Source organism: Echeneis naucrates, chromosome 19, assembly GCF_900963305.1.
Source record: "Echeneis naucrates chromosome 19, fEcheNa1.1, whole genome shotgun sequence".
NCBI classification, from domain to species: Eukaryota; Metazoa; Chordata; class Actinopteri; order Carangiformes; family Echeneidae; genus Echeneis; species Echeneis naucrates.
The window spans coordinates 1,883,767-1,900,759 of NC_042529.1; the positions used below are offsets into that span (position 1 = coordinate 1,883,767).

General features: G+C 44.8%; 3 protein-coding genes across 3 annotated transcripts; 2 read left to right on the plus strand and 1 right to left on the minus strand.

Annotated features, from left to right (window-relative positions):
• Positions 1-186: 186 nt before the first annotated feature.
• On the minus strand, positions 187-2,628 carry pnpo (pyridoxamine 5'-phosphate oxidase). The gene is made up of 7 exons (XM_029527937.1): positions 2,430-2,628; positions 1,840-1,964; positions 1,668-1,767; positions 1,542-1,595; positions 1,330-1,458; positions 1,177-1,247; positions 187-456 (listed from the first exon to the last, which is right to left on the minus strand). The coding sequence occupies exons 1-7, from the start codon at positions 2,619-2,621 to the stop codon at positions 291-293; spliced, it is 837 nt and encodes a 278-aa protein (XP_029383797.1). The 5' UTR covers positions 2,622-2,628; the 3' UTR covers positions 187-290.
• Positions 2,629-3,229: 601 nt separating this feature from the next.
• On the plus strand, positions 3,230-5,592 carry mrpl10 (mitochondrial ribosomal protein L10). The gene is made up of 5 exons (XM_029528031.1): positions 3,230-3,323; positions 3,531-3,700; positions 4,025-4,189; positions 4,663-4,807; positions 4,957-5,592. The coding sequence occupies exons 1-5, from the start codon at positions 3,284-3,286 to the stop codon at positions 5,184-5,186; spliced, it is 750 nt and encodes a 249-aa protein (XP_029383891.1). The 5' UTR covers positions 3,230-3,283; the 3' UTR covers positions 5,187-5,592.
• A 3,288-nt stretch (positions 5,593-8,880) lies between these two features.
• On the plus strand, positions 8,881-16,561 carry osbpl7 (oxysterol binding protein-like 7). The gene is made up of 21 exons (XM_029527677.1): positions 8,881-9,012; positions 9,976-10,119; positions 10,261-10,314; positions 10,392-10,505; positions 10,579-10,731; positions 10,814-10,916; positions 10,996-11,114; positions 11,195-11,284; positions 12,227-12,377; positions 12,480-12,586; positions 12,679-12,847; positions 13,091-13,234; positions 13,324-13,460; positions 14,094-14,231; positions 14,530-14,593; positions 14,697-14,775; positions 15,394-15,538; positions 15,627-15,777; positions 15,889-16,015; positions 16,093-16,215; positions 16,453-16,561. The coding sequence occupies exons 1-21, from the start codon at positions 8,881-8,883 to the stop codon at positions 16,559-16,561; spliced, it is 2,553 nt and encodes an 850-aa protein (XP_029383537.1).
• Positions 16,562-16,993: the final 432 nt, after the last annotated feature.

Genomic DNA, 16,993 nt, shown 5'->3' on the forward strand with positions numbered 1-16,993 from the left:
GTTCGCTCCCTCGTGTCAGTCAGTGCACTTCCTGTATGGGACATTTTCATTTCATAATTCACGGAAACGTAAAGGTGCACGGGACGGTCAGGTTGTGTCACACTTCTTCTACCCACTGAAGTGTGACTGCAGGTTCAAAGACACAGTTTCCATCAGTACTGCACAGATGAGAAGTTACTTTAACTGAGGTAAGGAGATTTTTTTTTTTTTTTTTAATATATAAATGGTCAAGGCATATTCCAGGTGAGTTTCTGCCCTTCCCTGTGGGGGCCCCTCTCAGGGGGCCCCTCTCAAGGGGCCAGTCGCTGGTAAACCCAGCCGCCCTCAGCTTGATGCTGAAACTCTTCCAGCTCCGACTCGCCATCCTTCGGTTTGGAGAAGACGATGCGGTCGTGCAGTCTGTTGGTCTGTCCCTGCCAGAACTCGATCAAATAAGGCCTCACGATGTAGCCGCCCCTGTTGGCGAAGCACGGAAGAGGTGGAGTTAAGGTTCTGGGTTCGAATCCCAAAGTCTGTGTCTCTCCCTGTCCTCGTCCTGCAGCCTGCTGCTCCCTTATCGCCATGATTCTGGACGACAGCATCAGCTCCATGAACTCCACGCAGCATCATGTTCCTGCCTACACCTGTTTTGAATATCTCCCTCCCTTGCTGTCATTCTCACACTACACGAGGTTTCTGCCTCTTAAAGGAAGTTTTTCTTGCCACTGTCACCAAGTGCTTGCTCATCGGGGGATCTGTTGGGCCTCTTTAAATAATTTTATAAAGAGTTTGGTCTCGACCTGCTGTATATGTAAAGTGCCTTGATGTAACTTTGTTATGGTTTGGTGCTATAAAAAATAAATCTGATTTGATTTCATTTGAATCCTGAGACTGGGGCCGTTCTATTTAACAACACGCCCATATGTTGATGCTGTTTGGGTCACAATAGACTGACGGGTCTGCAGAACGTTAGCTTAGCTTAGCATTGAGCATCACATCAGCCTACTGTGTGGTTAAAGCAGATGACCACAACATGCAGTTTGCTGCCTGTACAAAATAAAAGAGAAGACTGTGAACACAAACTGCTGTTGGAGTTGTTGTGAAAGTTGTGTTGAGATTCTCAGAAGTGAAATTAACACTTTAATCAACTGAATCTTGTTCACCTTCCTCCTGCAGAGAACAATTAGTGAAGTTTACCAGTAGTCGGGCATCGGCACGTCTGCTTCCTTGTATTTCTCCTCCAGTTCTGCATTTTTCTGCCTGAGATACTAAAAGAGAGGACACAGTGAAGACTGACTTATCAACCTGTGATGCATTACTGACTCGACGCAGCACAGTTTGGGTTCTTACGTCTCTGTTGGGAACAGGAGTGCTCTGTCGACTCACGACGGCCCCGATCTGGCTGCTCTTCGGTCGGGACTGGAAGTATTCACAGGAGGTCTGGTGGGGGATCCGCTCCACGTTGCCCTCAATGCGGATCTGGATGAAAACATTTTAATATAAAATCCACTAAATTGTTATAAGACAGACAGAAGCCGATAGGAAGGTGGAAATGACTGCACCTGTCTGTTTAACGGTTCCCAGTAGAAGACCAGACATGCGTACGGATTGCTCCCCTGTGGACAAAACACAGATGAGATGGGCTGATGCTAAAAAGAGAAAGAGCAAACGAGCGGCTCGTCACTCACCAGCTCTGAACCCTTTCTGCTCTCATAGTTCGTAAAGAAGCGGAAACCTTCGTTGCTGTAACCTTTCAGGAGGACCATTCGGGCAGACGGGCGTCCGTCCCTGAGAAGACAAAGATGGAGAGAGTGAAGAATAAACTGTGAGAGAAGACAGAAATAAAAAAAAGTCACCTACTTGGTGGCAGTGGCGATGCACATGGCGTTGGCCTCTCCGATTTCTGGGCACTTTGTGGCTTCGTCGAACCAGTTTCCAAACTGCTTGATTGGATCCAGGGACACAAGTTGACTCTCTTCAAAGCACTGAGGACAAAAATAACACATCCTGTGTGAATCCAAGAGGAAGAAGCTGATTTCTGTATGTTCAGGCCCCTCGTCAGCCTCATTTTCACATCCACTTTGGATCACTGTCACATTGTAGAGTCCAGCCTCTTCAGTTTCACTGACTGCAGGACATTTCTATCAGGATATTTAGTCGATTATTCCCACTCCCATAAAAAAGGAGAGTTCTTTTCTCTTGAATAATCAACTCAACATCAGCATCTGGGGTCTGAAAGAGCTTTATTTGAATGTGGCTGCGCAGTCCAGACAGTTGAACACGAAAACGCGGACCCCAGTTTCTGCAGCTGTGCAGCCAGCTGCAGAAACCGATCTGACCTTAACGCAGAACTCATGTGCAGCATTTGCACACGAAACTCACCCAGCCGTGCAGATACAGGTCACAGTCACCTTGCAGACAACACAGATGGCTGGACTTTTGCTGCTCACCTCCTCGTCTCCTTTGTATTTCTTCCTCATGTCGCTCAGGTCCATTGTTGACCTGCAGGTCGTTGATTTCCTGCAGAAACGCGGTGAGAAGGCGCTTCGTTGGCCCGCAGTCCGGGACACAGCAGCTGGACGGAGATTTCTCCCAAAAAAAGTGACTAATCTGCAGAAATCCACACTGAGTTTGCGCCTCATGCTTGTCAAACAGACGCTGACGTAACCTTGCGTGCTCCGTGACGTAACAGATTTTGTAACAGGAGTGGGATGTGTTGTAAAACTTCATTACAATTCAACAAACTGGACCTTTTTTTAATGCATGATTTACAAAGCGCGTTTTATTCTGCTATAAATTTTAAATTAGGCTGTGGGAGGAAGAGGAGAGATAAAGCGGAAAAGCGGTGACGAAGCGATGATTAAAACAACACATCGATGCGCCATGCTGCATTCAGGGCACGTCAGTCATTAGGAGCAACACAGTGGGAAAGCCTTCAACAATTATAAATTATACATAAAATATCATCATTTCGCACGATTCATCTCAATATAAGTAATGATGAATTATGAATTTTAGAATTTTACTTAATTTAACCCACTTAACTCACAAAAAAGTCAGTTGTGACTCCTTTTTTTTTTTTACAAAGACAACAGTTAAATGTCATGTCAGCGGTTCAGTGGTGATTGAAAATATAAATCCCTAATGTGACCAAATGTTATAATGATGATGATGATGAGTATTATTATTAGTAGTAGTAGTATTTCATTTTGGTTAATTAAATGGGTACTTTGCTTTTTACCGATGTGAATGAAGGCAGGCTTTCTAACAACGTCACTTCCGGAAAAACGGTTTCCTGTCGAAGATGGCGGCGACCTTGTGTGTGAAACTGCTGCCCAAACAGGGTAATTATTTAGACTTTAAACTGTATCACCGGCTTTATTTGTTCGTTTCCTATTTGTTTATTGTTTTGGAGCGGGTTGGCGGTTTGTGTCTGACTTCCTGGAGCTCGTTAATGTTAGCTCGGTTCGGTTAATCCTCAGTTAGCACGGCTGTTAGCACGGCAGCTAACGGAGAGCGGAGCTGTGAGCGGGTCTCTCTCTGTCTTTCAGGATGGCTTCCTTTGACTCAGACGGTCCGACACGGCTCCAAGGCGGTGACCCGCCACAGGAAGCCGGTCCACATCATCAGGCAGAAGCTCCTGGCCGTTACAGAGTACATTCCTCCCACACGGGCCGTTCCTCCGGGCGCCTATCCGTCCAAACACGAAGAGCTCCAGCAGGTGACATCCATCACAGAGCAGCACAGTCTGAACACCTGGTGCTAAAATAACCAACATCCATCTCCTGCTTCAACAGTTCTTCAACAGTTAACACTTCACAATTATTACATTTTCTCTCAGCTGCTTGTGTTTACATACAGTTTTAAAAGTTTCTCTTGTTTTTGTTGAATTTAAAGTTTAAAGATAAGTCACAAAAACAGATACACAATAATCCATTACATCCAATACATTATGGGTTATAATGTAATAATAATAATAATAATAATAATTGTTGCAGGATTTGGCATCACTGTGAGACAAACACTTGTCTTTTTGTCTGATCAGGAAACTGGTTTGATGCTTCTCATGAAGAGGGAGTTGACGAGCTTGTTTCAGGACTGTAAAATGGTCGCCGTGGTCCAGAATAACGGCAGCAAATCTGAAGACATGATGAATCTCAAGCACCGACTCCATAAACATGGCATTTTGGTCAAGTTCTTCCCCAATCAGGTGGGTTAATGTTTGTATTTTTGTGACTGTTTGTTGTTGATTGTAACAGTGAGTTTTTCATACAGGTAGTCTTTCTTCAGTTTTCTCAGGGGAAACTATTCCTGAGTGCTCTTTTGTTAACTGAACTCAGCACATCTGAGGAATGATAGGAAATCTGAGAGGAGAGAATTGTGTAGCGATATAAAAGTAGAACACTAGATCATGGAAAGCGCCTTAAGGCCACTTGATGTCTTAACTTTTGTATTTTAAAAATATGAAACAATTTCTTGTTTAACATTTTTCAGCCACATTCATTTAACCTCCTCTGATATGGATATTTCACACAGTAGAGTTGTTAAGGGTTGAACTTCTTATCTTCCTGTCAGTCTGTGAAACAGTGCATCATCTCTGAATGATGCTGCACAACTTTTTTTTAAGGGAATTTCAGCTTTAAGATCATTTGAAGTTAAACTCTTTATTCTTGCTCATTTCAGGTGATGAAGACGTTCCTTAAAGGCAGTATTTATTGCAACATGGCTCCCCTGTTCATCGGCCCAACGGTCCTGCTTGTTAGTAAAGATCCAAAGGTGAGGGAGCTGCTGATGACATTGAGGTCCAGCCCACAGATGACGCTCTTGGGTATGTTTGTCCTGCACACTTTGTTTGTTTAGTACATTTCACTGGGTGAGATGCAAAAGTTTGTATTTGATATCATAAAAGAAAAAGAGGCAACAAAACTTGACACTTCAGAAGCCTTTGACTGCAACAGATTGCTCCTCTCTCAACAGGAGGCTGTGTAGAGAACACACTGCTGAGTGTGGAAGGGCTAGTGAGCTACTCCAAAATGCCATCACTCATTGTGGCCCAGGGTCAGCTGGTCAGTGGGCTGACGATGCTCACCTCCCACACTGCTTCCATGCTGCAGCATCACCCGGCTCACCTGTCGGCGCTGCTCCAGCAATACGTCAAACAGCAGAGCCCGGACAGCAAAGAGCATAAAGCCGAGGAGGCCACGTAGAGACACAGAGGAGGGTTCTGGGACTGTTTTGCCTTGTGGGTTTGCTGCTGCTTTGAACAACGAGGGGCTGCAGAGTCGGGGCACACTTTAGCATTTATTTTCATTTAGCAACGAGGTTCCGGGAGCGGTCCAGTTGGCACTACATTGGACTAAATCTCCTCGTGTTTATCTGCCTGGAGGAGAACTGTACATTCACTGTAGTGACTGAAGGATTCTGCAGGCTTGACTGGTGTCAGTGCTCAACCTGTTGATGGAAGTCTTGGATGGTCGATGCTGCAAAATGCCATTGTTGCCCAAGATTTTACTTTATTTAAAGTTAATGTCGCATCTAAATAAATGTTGTCAACTCAATTGCTTCATCAGAATAAAGTTTTTACATTCAAGAAGTTCCTCCCCCAGCCTCATGTTGGCGACAACAGCATTGCTGAAAAAAATCCCCTTTTTTAAAAACCTGATTCAGACGTAGTTAAATGCAGAATCTCTGTCTGATTCACAGCCGCAGGTTGAGTGGCTTCATTATTACACAACATAAGCGGCATCGTGAAAGCCACTCCAGCCAAAATAAACACGAGCGGTCACAGATCCTGATACGCTAATCTGCAGATTATGGCTGTTAATCTGGGTCAGTTAGTCTATTATGGCTTTTCTGGGTGAGACAGACATTACTCAGGCACTGAACCCAAAAGCACAGCCACTCTGCAAAAAGCAAGTGTCACCACTGCCTGAAAATAAAAAGGGGCAAAAAAAAGCTACACACATGAGAATAAAGTCTAATTTTATTTAACATTTTTTATCTGCATAAAGAAATAACTTGTTTGTTTGTGAATAATCTCTGATGAACAAAAAGAGCCCATAAAATAAACATAACACCTAAATGTCCCCTCAAAATACTCTGTCTAAAACACCCCCCCCCCCTTCCCTTCTCTTTGGCTTTAAAATGAGTAACGTGAGTGGAGGTCGGTTAGATTTACCCTCCACCATCACATCCCTGCTGGACTCTGTAATTCCAGCTAATGCGGATCAAGTCCAGGACACATTGAGCACAACGAGCAGCTCTCCTTGGATTTGGAGGGAGTCATCCAACAGAGAGACAGACAGACAGAGATGAGTGAGTATCTGTGGGTGAAACGTGTACTTTGACTTCCCCTTTTTTTCTCAACGGGGAAAACGTTTTGCTTGTCGAAATGTCGGTTTTGTCCAGGTTGTCGGCTCCAGTTGGATTTATCAGGTGAATCCGCAGCAGATGATGAGAGTCGGCGCTGATTTTCAGGTAACAGCTTTCCTTGTTTGTTACATTGATTCAGAAAGCACCAAATGAAAACTTGAATGTTCGGATGAAAATACTAAATATTGCACCAGAACAGCCAGTGTGATTTATAGAATCTGTATGTTGTCCAGTATTGTTTCTGTGTTGTTGGGTTTTTTTGGGAACATGTTAAATATATTCAAATAAAAAACAAAACAGTTGGATAAATGAGGTGAAGCTTTCTCTCGCTGTGATTTTTTTAATGGCTTTAGGTGAGAAGGACACGTGGGACATCAATAAGGAAGTAAAATCACTTTGCCTGCCTCCTCATTATGTAATGAGTGTGTTTCTCTGCCAACGATCACACTGTTGTATTATTTACATTCCCTTACATCTGATGTTTGATTATAAAGATACTGAGTCACTGTGCTTCTATTTAATAAGCCCCACTCCGTCAGTTTAACGTGTTTGTGCTGTAAATCAGAGTCACGTTCAGAAATACGCTCATTCATAAATATTCCATCCTCCACTGATCTGATCCACATTTTACTGGCAGCAGTTTTTATTCCGCCAAATACAAAGAGATTATAATGGTCATAATCTCTGCATCTTAATCCTCCCCCCAGTTTGGAGGCCTCTGACTTGTTTTGTTGGATGTAATGAGTTCATGTTGTCGCTGATCTGTTCTGAGGAAACACTTTCAACCTTTTTTTGGTGTGTGTGTGTGTGTGTGTGTTTTTTTTTTTTTTTTTTGTGCAAATCTGAAAACATCTCTTCGGGGTTTTGATGTCAAGAGACATGAAAACGCGTTTCTCTCTCTGCTCCTCCTTCAGTAAGTGAGCTCAGAAACCTGCAAATCCCTTCATCCTGTTTCCACCACATGCTCCCATCACTGAGGTCAGTTACTCTCATCCTCTGCTGGCCTTACGTAACAGCAAGCCCAGATTTAGGATGAAACATCTTTCACTTTGCATCCTTTCGATATTCTCTTTTCCTTCCTCGTCTTATTGTTGTGAGTGCTCTGATCCAGTGTGATTGCACTCCTCTGCCCGTCGTCCTGCTGTGACGCTGGTCAGTGGTCTTTGGCATCCCGCTGCTTCAGGCCCGACTGACGAGCTGCTATAAACATCCCTGAAAAACCAATTAAGCAGAAGTTGGTAATCCTCTCTCTGCAGGCGGTGCAGGCCACGCTGCCACACAGCAGCACAACCGAGGACTTCATGTTCGTGTTCAGTCTTTCCTTTAATTCTTTCATATCTATCTCTTGTTTTACTTTTTGCCCAGATTTGGTTCTGAAGTCATCCTTATTATTTTAAATAGCATTATTATTGTTATTATGATTATTATTATGCTATTAATCGGATTTCAGCAGAAAAATGAAGGATGTTTTCATTTCAGACAGTCTGGTCCTAAAGGGGAGGGAACAAGGTCCCGGAGACATCTGTGTATTGCAGAGTAATTCTCTGACTTGTTCTAAAATTTTTGTTCCACGGCTGGATTGTGGCTCGTTATGGAACGCTGCTTCAAAAGGCCTTCAAAGGTTCACTTCCTGTTTTTACCTCGAGCAGATTCAGACTTTGACTTGTTCATTTGAAAATAAGCAGCAGTTTTTGCTGCTGTGTGAGTTTGGCTGGAGTTTTGTTTTTCTGAAGGCACTTTAAGATCCTGAGTGATCTGGATGAGGATCCAGGTCCAGGATATTCTGGACTGTAGGCTGCTTTTACGCCATCACAGGCTTGAACCCAGAGCTCAGCTCTCACCTCTGTTGGGTAACCGGATTACAGAGTCCGATCTCCTGCTCTGTCCAGCACTTTCACTCATCATACAAGTCTTCATAAAGGACACTATCAACCTCACTTTCAGAGCTGGACTCCCTGCTGGTGCATTTGAAAGTTTTCTGTTTTGTTTCCGTATCAAACTTAGATTGTAGGAAACAGCCAGATTCATGAAAAATCATTTATCAGAAGTAAACAGGTTTCATCTCATCAAATCTGACGATTTCCTGTATTTCTCAGCTTTTTATGACTGAGAAGTGAATCAGGTTGTTGAGAAAACAATCTTTGATTGAATTGATTCAACAGGACATTCTTGAAAATGCGTCTTTGCTACACACCTTCAGCTGCTGACAATGTCCATTCGTTATTATCTCACAATTATTTCTTCTAAATGACTCAGTTTTATTACTTAATCACATAACAACAGAAGTCTGAGATCTGTCAGTAAACTGTTAGACATGGTGATGCCTTTTTAGAATTTGGAACAGCAAAGAGGCTGTTTGATATCTGGGATTAATATTTCCGACCGACTGATTGAGCCACTCGATCTGTTTTCTTCTGTCTCATCGTCGTCTCTTCTCGTCCTGTCGTTTCAGACGTCTTTCGGTTGAAGCAGATCTGACAGGACCGGCCGATCGCACCGGTGCCACAAGCCTGAGGCCCGGTCTGGGACATGGACTCTCACGGCTCCTCGCTCAATCGCAGCCAGTCGCTGGCCAGCGGCCTGGAGAAAACCTCCCCCACGTGGCACAAACCGTCCCACTCCCGGAGCAGCAGCACCGTGTCGTCCCGCCACTCCAGACAGGTGAGTCGCAGGTCACTCGCTGCGGGGGGTGATGGCTGACTGGCCATGACGGCTGATTGACGACATCCTCATCTGAGGTCATTGGACCAAATTTACAGCGTGTTGGGGAGAAAGAGACAGAGAGGGAGATACAGGCCTCGAGTGGAACCTACACAAGTGGAGGTGCTGCCAGCCAATTCTGAAAAAGAGGTTGTGGAGGCTGTTTTATTTTGTAGCTGTAGCTACAAAATAAAGCCAGTGCAGAAACCGTGAACAGGGTTTTCCTTCCTTTGAGGGCCCACCCTGAACCACAACAAGACCCAGAATCACATCTGACTTCTGCTGCAGCTTCACCCGGACTGTTTTCATCACAACTGAGAGTTTGTTTTGTTTGAAACAACTCAGAAAAGTGAGGCTGAAGCTTTAAATCAGCTGGATTTTACTTCTGTCATGGAGATAAGCAGCCACAGACTCATTTATTGTATGATGCTTTCGTTAGTGACTAATCTGTAAATGATTTTGATGATTAAATATATTGTAGCTAAAAATATTCCTCCCAGAGACGAGGTCTTCCAATGTGGGAGTTTCTGCAGACATGAAAAATAAAAAATGAAGGAAAGAAGAGAGGACCAATTATGAAGCAGTAATCAGACTTTCATACGTTTATATCAGCTTCAAAATTAAGAGATTACTAATAAAATTGGAAGTATGAACATAAAATGAATGTAACAGCAAATAAAACAGCCCATTAACCGTCTCCATTTAGTATTTTTGCATTTGGATCCACATTAATGAGGTTTTACACTGTTAACAGACAATTTGTCGGTTAATCAACCGACAGAAAACTAGCTGGCAACTGTTTTTAATCCATCACTGGTTTTTTCACATTTTTTTTACAGGCAGAAATTCAAAATGAATCCTGGTCCAAGCTTCTTAGGTCATGTTGGCCTTTGGATATGATTTCCTGCTCTTTCTGGTCCACAGATGATCAAAGATTGGGAAGTGATTGATGACTTTCCTGTAGAGATGCACTCAGGAGGAGACAACCCTCCGGACATGACCACCCCGGGCATCTGTGAGGGGTATCTGCTGAAGAGGAGGAAGTGGCCGCTTAAAGGTTGGCACAAGGTGAGGAATGAAAAAGTCTGTGAGTTTTCACTTCATTTCTTCTCTTTTCTCCATGAACTTTGGAGGTAGAAACGTTTCATTTCTGCCTAACCTTAAAAATAAAAACTGACCTTTCAAACAATAATGTCGGATCTTTCCCAGCGCTACTTTGTCTTGGAAGCTGGGATCCTGCGCTACTGCAAAAATCAACAAGATGTAAGTGAACGTTTTTTTTATATGTATATATTTGCCAGCACTTTAAATCATTGAAAACACATCTGTTTCCCCTGCAGGTCTCCAGAGGACGAGTCCAGGGCTCCCTCGACGTGAGCCTCTCTGTCATGTCCATAAATAAGAAGTCCAACCGCATTGACTTGGATGCCGGGGACATCCTCTATCACATGAAGGTAAAGACATGAATGCAGTCATGGAATAAGGTGTCCAGCCTGCAGGGGAATGATTTTATTTTTCTCTTCTAAGGCAAAGAACCACGAACTCTTCTACATCTGGGTGACCAAGCTCCAAGCACACCGCTTCTTCAAGAAGAACGAGGCTGCTCATCTTCACGGCGGCCTCGTCCAGACTCTGCCCCACAGTGCTGCAGCCGGCCAGGCTCAGAGAAACGGAGACCTGGTGAGGAAAAACAATCAGTGAAGTCAACAGTCTTAATGAAAGCCAGCCTGAGACGAACCCCCCCCCCCCTCTCTGTGTGCAGAGCTCTGCTGGGGGGTCAGATCTGCCTGCAGCCAACACCGCTGTGAACCACAAAGTGTCTGCCTGGCTGCGGCAGAGCCACGACCCGGATGCCTGCGTCCAAGGTGACTCTGCAGGTCCGAACTGGGAGGAGGTGACACTTTTCAGTGCCCTGTGGTAAAAAACTGGAGTGCTTTCTTGCAGAGCTGAACCGATGCCACTTGGACCTCTCTGAGCTGAACCGCTTGATCCAGAGGCTGCAGGCGCTGGAGGTGGGCCAGGCGTTCACTAACGGAGACCTGCAGCGGATCATCAGCATCCAGGTAGCCGGCTGAGGAGGCTGCAAACCCAAACCTCTCCTTTCAGACTGTTTTCACTCACCTCTCCTCCGTTCCTTTTACAGAATCTGTCGCTTGAGAAGCCGAAGAAGCCAAAGTCGGGGAAGATGTGGGGCCACTCTCGGACATTGTCCAGAGTGGAGGCCCTGGGAATGGTAAGACCTAACCAGGCTGAATAATACAGATATTATCATTTTATATTGATCTATAGATTCACTTTTTCAGCTTATTGAAAGTTCTGACTGCTCGACTGATTATTGGTGATTCGTTTGAACATTTGGGTTTAAGTAATTTCATATCTCGACCCTCCTGTAACATTTTGGGGCCTTTCTCCAAAGCCTATTCGTGGGATTACTAAATCGGTGAGTGGCCAATTGGCAGAACACAAAACAACCTGATTTCTAAAAATACATGAAAATTGTCTTCCTGGAACTGAACTGTACCTGTATCAGTAATGACATTTGATCCATCCCAGCGTAGTTGAAGTTAATTTCCACGTAAACTGTTTTATCAGGCATCCAGAGAACAGAACAATATTTGGTAGCTCTAGAAAATCTGTTTAACCTGTATTTAGTTTAGATGTTTAATCCGTAGTTTTGGTTCCTGCTCTTTCACAGAATCACAGCTCTGGATGTTTTCTCTCCTATCAGCGCCTGATTTAAACATGAAATGTCAAATGGACGCTGTAAAGAAGCTGGTAGGACAGAAAACCTGCAGGGCTGTGATGTTCCAGCTCAACATTTAGTTCGGTGAGCGAATAAGTCGCTGATGAGATTACTGTAATGACATTAGACCACACAGACCTTCCACTCTGCAATGATTGGGACTTAATGAAGACTCTGCTCCATTTTGGTTAATTCCATTTCATTTCTTTAATCGCTGGCATCAAGAATAAGACCAGAAAATGCAAACAACAATAAAACAGTTTGTTGATACAAAATGTTTCTGTCATCTCAATTAAAGCTTTAGGCTGTTAATCCAGTCTTTGTATAGTTTTATGGTTCATGCCTCATTCTTCACGTTGGATAGCAGGACAGGGAGATTCAAACCTGAATGGACAGATAAGAAGTGGATATCTCCTCTTGTCCACCTCACAGCTGTCCTCCAGCCACCTGCACAGCTCGTCTCACCTCGGTGCATCCGTCCCGTCCATCCCTGACTATGTCTACTCTCAGCTGTCCCCTCCTCCTGCCACATCGCCGGAGGGCAAAAAAATCCAGCAGGACATCTGCGCCATGTCGCTACGAGGTCAGAGAAGACAGATACAGATATAAAACCGGGAGAGTGATGGAGGAAAGGAAGATTTAATGGTACGTGCAGCTGATTCTTCTCTGTCTCACTTCCCTTCAGTGCTCGCCTCCCTGAAGATGGTTCACGAGACTCTGTCCCAGGAGAGGCAGAAACTGCAGGAAGTCTGGGACTCCAACAACATCCACCAGTCCAATGCGTTAGCCGAGGTACGATTCAAGGAGATCCTCTGACGGAGAGCCCCGTCTGATTTCTGATGGCTGGTTCTTCTTTGTCCCTCTTCCTCCTCCTCCCTCGTTAGCCCGCAGCAGGACGCCACTCATCAAACGGGCCCCCTTCAGTGGCAGACTCAGCGGCGGAGTACTTCGACGCCAGCGACGACATCCTCTGTGGCAGCTCCTCCGAGGTGTCTGAAGAGTCAGGCCTCAGTGACGGAAGCACCACCAACTCGGAGCCTGAGGAAGGACACGGTGGGTGTTTTCCTCCTGAGAGCTGCTGTTAGTGATGGTGGCCCAAATCAGCGCTCTCCCTCAAAGTCTCATGAAGTCAGCGTCTCTTAGTTCAAGCTGAATGTAACAGCAGACACACAGCATCACACTTCAAGTCGGAGATGACCCACTCCTGCACTTTACTCTTTCCTCAGGGACACATTCCTGCACCAAGTTAGCCTCAGGTTTACATCACTGTTTCATTTCCTGTCACCATCGTTGCAGCCTCGGCCACCAGGAAGTACCGTGCGAGCATCTCCAGGACTCCGAACAGTGTCGTCCCGAAGAGCAGGGGCCGCCGCACTCTTCCCGCTCACTGTCCCGACAACAGCCACGTGGGCCTCATGGCTATTCTCTACAACAACATAGGTCCGGACCTCAAACACCCACCCAGTCATTCTGCTTTAGTTCAGGGCAGTTTCCCTGAGGCTCATGTGCTTGTTGCCCCCCCCCCCCAGGTAAAGACTTGGCCCGGGTGTCCATGCCTGCTGCTCTCAACGAGCCTGTGAACCTTCTGCAGCGGCTGTGTGAGGAGCTGGAGTACAGCGAGCTGCTGGACACCGCCAACAGCACGACGGACCCCTACCAGAGGATGGTGAGCCCCCCACCCCCCCCACCTGCCTGTAGTTAAAAAAAAAAAAAAGAATATATTCAAGATTCCAGCTGTATTTTTTTATTCTGGTAATTATAACAGCAGCTGTCTTCATCCTCATTAAACTGAAAGCATTTCTTTTGTTTATTAACAGGCAGGTGAGCAAACAAGTGACTCACAATCAGAATACTGACCCCCCAGGAGGAACTGGGTCACATTACAGACAATTACATATAAGATTATGTACCGTGTACAATTACATAAATAATACAATATATGTCCTTTTCCTATCATACATGACAATCATACATAACAAAATCTAGTAATATGGAAATAAATACATAATAAGGATAATTGTCTCAACCACTAAAATGGGTCATAGCTAAATTTACAACACCTGGTAAATATGCATAAAAGGAAGATAAACACAATAAAACTGAAATAAAATAAAACAATTATGAATGTAAATGTATGAATGAAGCAGAATAAATATTATTAATGATAAAATTTAATAAAAATCTGAATACACAAAAGAGAGCTGTGTACAAGACAGTGCAGTCCATTTGTTGTTGTCCACACAGTTCAAGAAAAATTAAACTTCATGTTTTCACGTTTTGTGTCTTTTATCTCTTGCAGGTTTATATTGCTGCCTTTGCCATCTCCGGTTACTCCACAGCAACGTTCAGAAACCGCTACAAGCCCTTCAACCCGGTGCTGGGGGAGACGTACGAGTGCGTCAGAGAGGACCGGGGCTTCCGCTTCATCAGCGAGCAGGTGACCAACAGATGGAACTGTTTTAAAATGAGAGAAGACTTGAGCTGCCTCCAAACCAACGAAAGGTCGTTGGTTTAATTGGGCCGCTCAGAGCTGTGAGCTGATTTATGGCTTTAATGAAAGTGTTCACTAATCATGCCATCAAAAAATAACCACAAACACTTCAGAAGAGACAGCAATCAGGTGAAAATGACAACATTTCAGTCCTGAATTCCTGAGCAGCAGCTCAGTGACTGCTTTGTCTCAGTAATAATAATCTTTATTTTTGGATAAAAAGGAGTGATTTTTATTCTTTCAGGTCTGCCACCATCCGCCCATCTCTGCCTGCCACGCAGACTCAGACAGCTTCACTTTTTGGCAAGGTGAGACTTTCAGTGGGCGTAATAATAATAAATATTTTTTTCCTCCGGTGAAGACGCCTGTATTGTGTGTCTCATCAGTAATACGTTTTCATATCTGGAACAGACCAACGATGGAAAAACAAATTCTGGGGGAAGTCCCTGGAGATCCTGCCCACAGGAATGGTGAACGTGACTCTGCCGAGGTAAACAGCCCGACTTCACTCATCTACATTTCCAAATGTACGGCAGTGTCTGTGTTCGATGAGGCGTGACACGAGCCATTAGGTGTGCGGGAGAATCGTGCTTTATGTGAAGTGACGAAGGAGCTCCCCATTAGAGATCAAATGGGAGCAATGAGACGTGACATACTTTGTGTGAATATCACCGCCATCATCATCATTCAGGCTCAGGAGCCACAGACGAGACGAAACTTTCAAACCATCCATCCAGATGCTGCTTGCGTTTGATTGATCACACATGAGGATGAAAGGCTGAAGTGATTTTTTTATTTTTTGTTGCCTTCATTTGTCAGTGAGTGCAGTAGACAGACAGACAGACAGGAGGTTACGATGTGGGGAAAAAAACGTTCCCAGTTGAAGTTGAGGGGACATTGAGGCCAAATGATGGTTAACGTTTTAACCATTAGGCATCTGGGGGAACATCCAGTGTTTTCGTTTTGGACCGACATTAATTTGTTTACAGTTAAACAACCGCAAAAATATTCAGTTTACAATGAAGCAGAAACACCGAAACGCAGCTTGAACAACTTTAAAGTAGTTTTCCCATTGATGACTTTCATTTCCGGTTTTATCTCTCAATAGGTACGGCGATCACTACGAGTGGAACAAAGTGGTGACCTGCATCCATAACGTGCTGAGTCAGCAGCGGTACCTGGAGCACTACGGCGAGGTCACCATCAGGAACCTGAAGAGCAACGTCTGCACCTGCAAGATCACCTTCGTCAAGGTGACTGAAACGTTTAACGTTTAAATGTAGTTCTTTTTTTTCCCCCGCTCTGGTTTTCAGGTGACTTTTTCTTAACGTTGTGTTTCAGTCTCGTTATTGGGGCTCAGACACAAATAAGAACGAGGTGCAGGGCACGGTGCTGGACCAGAGCGGGAGCGTCATCCACCGCTTCGGCGGCCTGTGGCATGAAGGCATCTTCTGCGACACTCTGCCGACCCCCAAGTGTGTCTGGAAGCCGAGTGAGTCCCAAAGCATTGACAACATTAACCAAACAGGTGTCGGTGTAATCAGAATGAGACTAATCAGCACAAATCCAAGAGTCACCTGAGAGGCCTGTGCCCCCCCCACAGATCCCCAACCAAAGGATTATCTGCTCTACTACGGCTTCTCCACCTTCGCCATGGAGCTGAATGAACTCACCCCGGACCTGAGGCCTCTCCTGCCGCTGACCGACTCCCGTCTGCGCCCGGACCAAAGGTGAGCCGCAGCCGGGGGAACATCCATCTTCTGGAAAGGAAATAAATCAGGGCTGATGTCAATTTCTCTTCTTCTAGAATGCTGGAAGAGGGAAAGGTGGAAGAAGCCGACCTGAAGAAAGACGAGATCGAGGGAATTCAGAGAGAACGGAGGAAAGAGCTCGGCAAAAAGGGAGAAGAGCACGCTCCTCGCTTTTTCAAGTAAGTTTGAACACCTGATTGTTACAGAGATATCCATAAATGGTGCTTCTTCTTGTGTAAAGAAAATTATTCTAATTGTTAATAGCAAATGTCAATAATAATCCAAAGATTGCTCTCCAGTGATGTTCCTGAACAATCAGAAAAACAAACGAACAACAACAACAACAACAACGTTCTCGGGTTGTGTTTGTGAAGTTCTGTTGAGTTTCTAAATGTTATTTTTGTTTCTTCCTGAAGGAAAGCCAAAGACTCCTGTGGACGGGACGTGTGGTTGGCCAACGGGACGTACTGGAAGCTCAGGGAGAATCCAGGCTTTGCTCACACTGAAAACATAAAACTGTGGTGACGAGCGCTGGACGTTCTGAGCAGCATATATGAACCGCTCAGACGAAGGGGCAGAGTGGAGAAGGTGCTGCAGAGCGCTCCTCATGACTGGCTCATGGAGGTCAGCTGTGGAGCTACCTGGAGCTCTTAGATCACCCAGCTTATGTATCTTTGTTCTCTTTACTGGCTGACTCTGAGATGAACAGTTGAAAACTCGTCTGAAGTTTTCCTGTCGGGGTAGACAGAGGTCTGTTATCTTAGTCAGATCGGATCCGACAGATTACTGTATTAATGTACCGAAGCCACTGATCCAGACCTGGCCGGGTCTTTTCATTTCATTCAGATTCATGTGCACCAAAGAAGAAGATCAAATCGTCAGATTTGAGAAACTTCAGCCAGAAAATGTTTCTGCTTGAACAGATCATAAAACCCCAAGGAGACAGAGAACCAGATT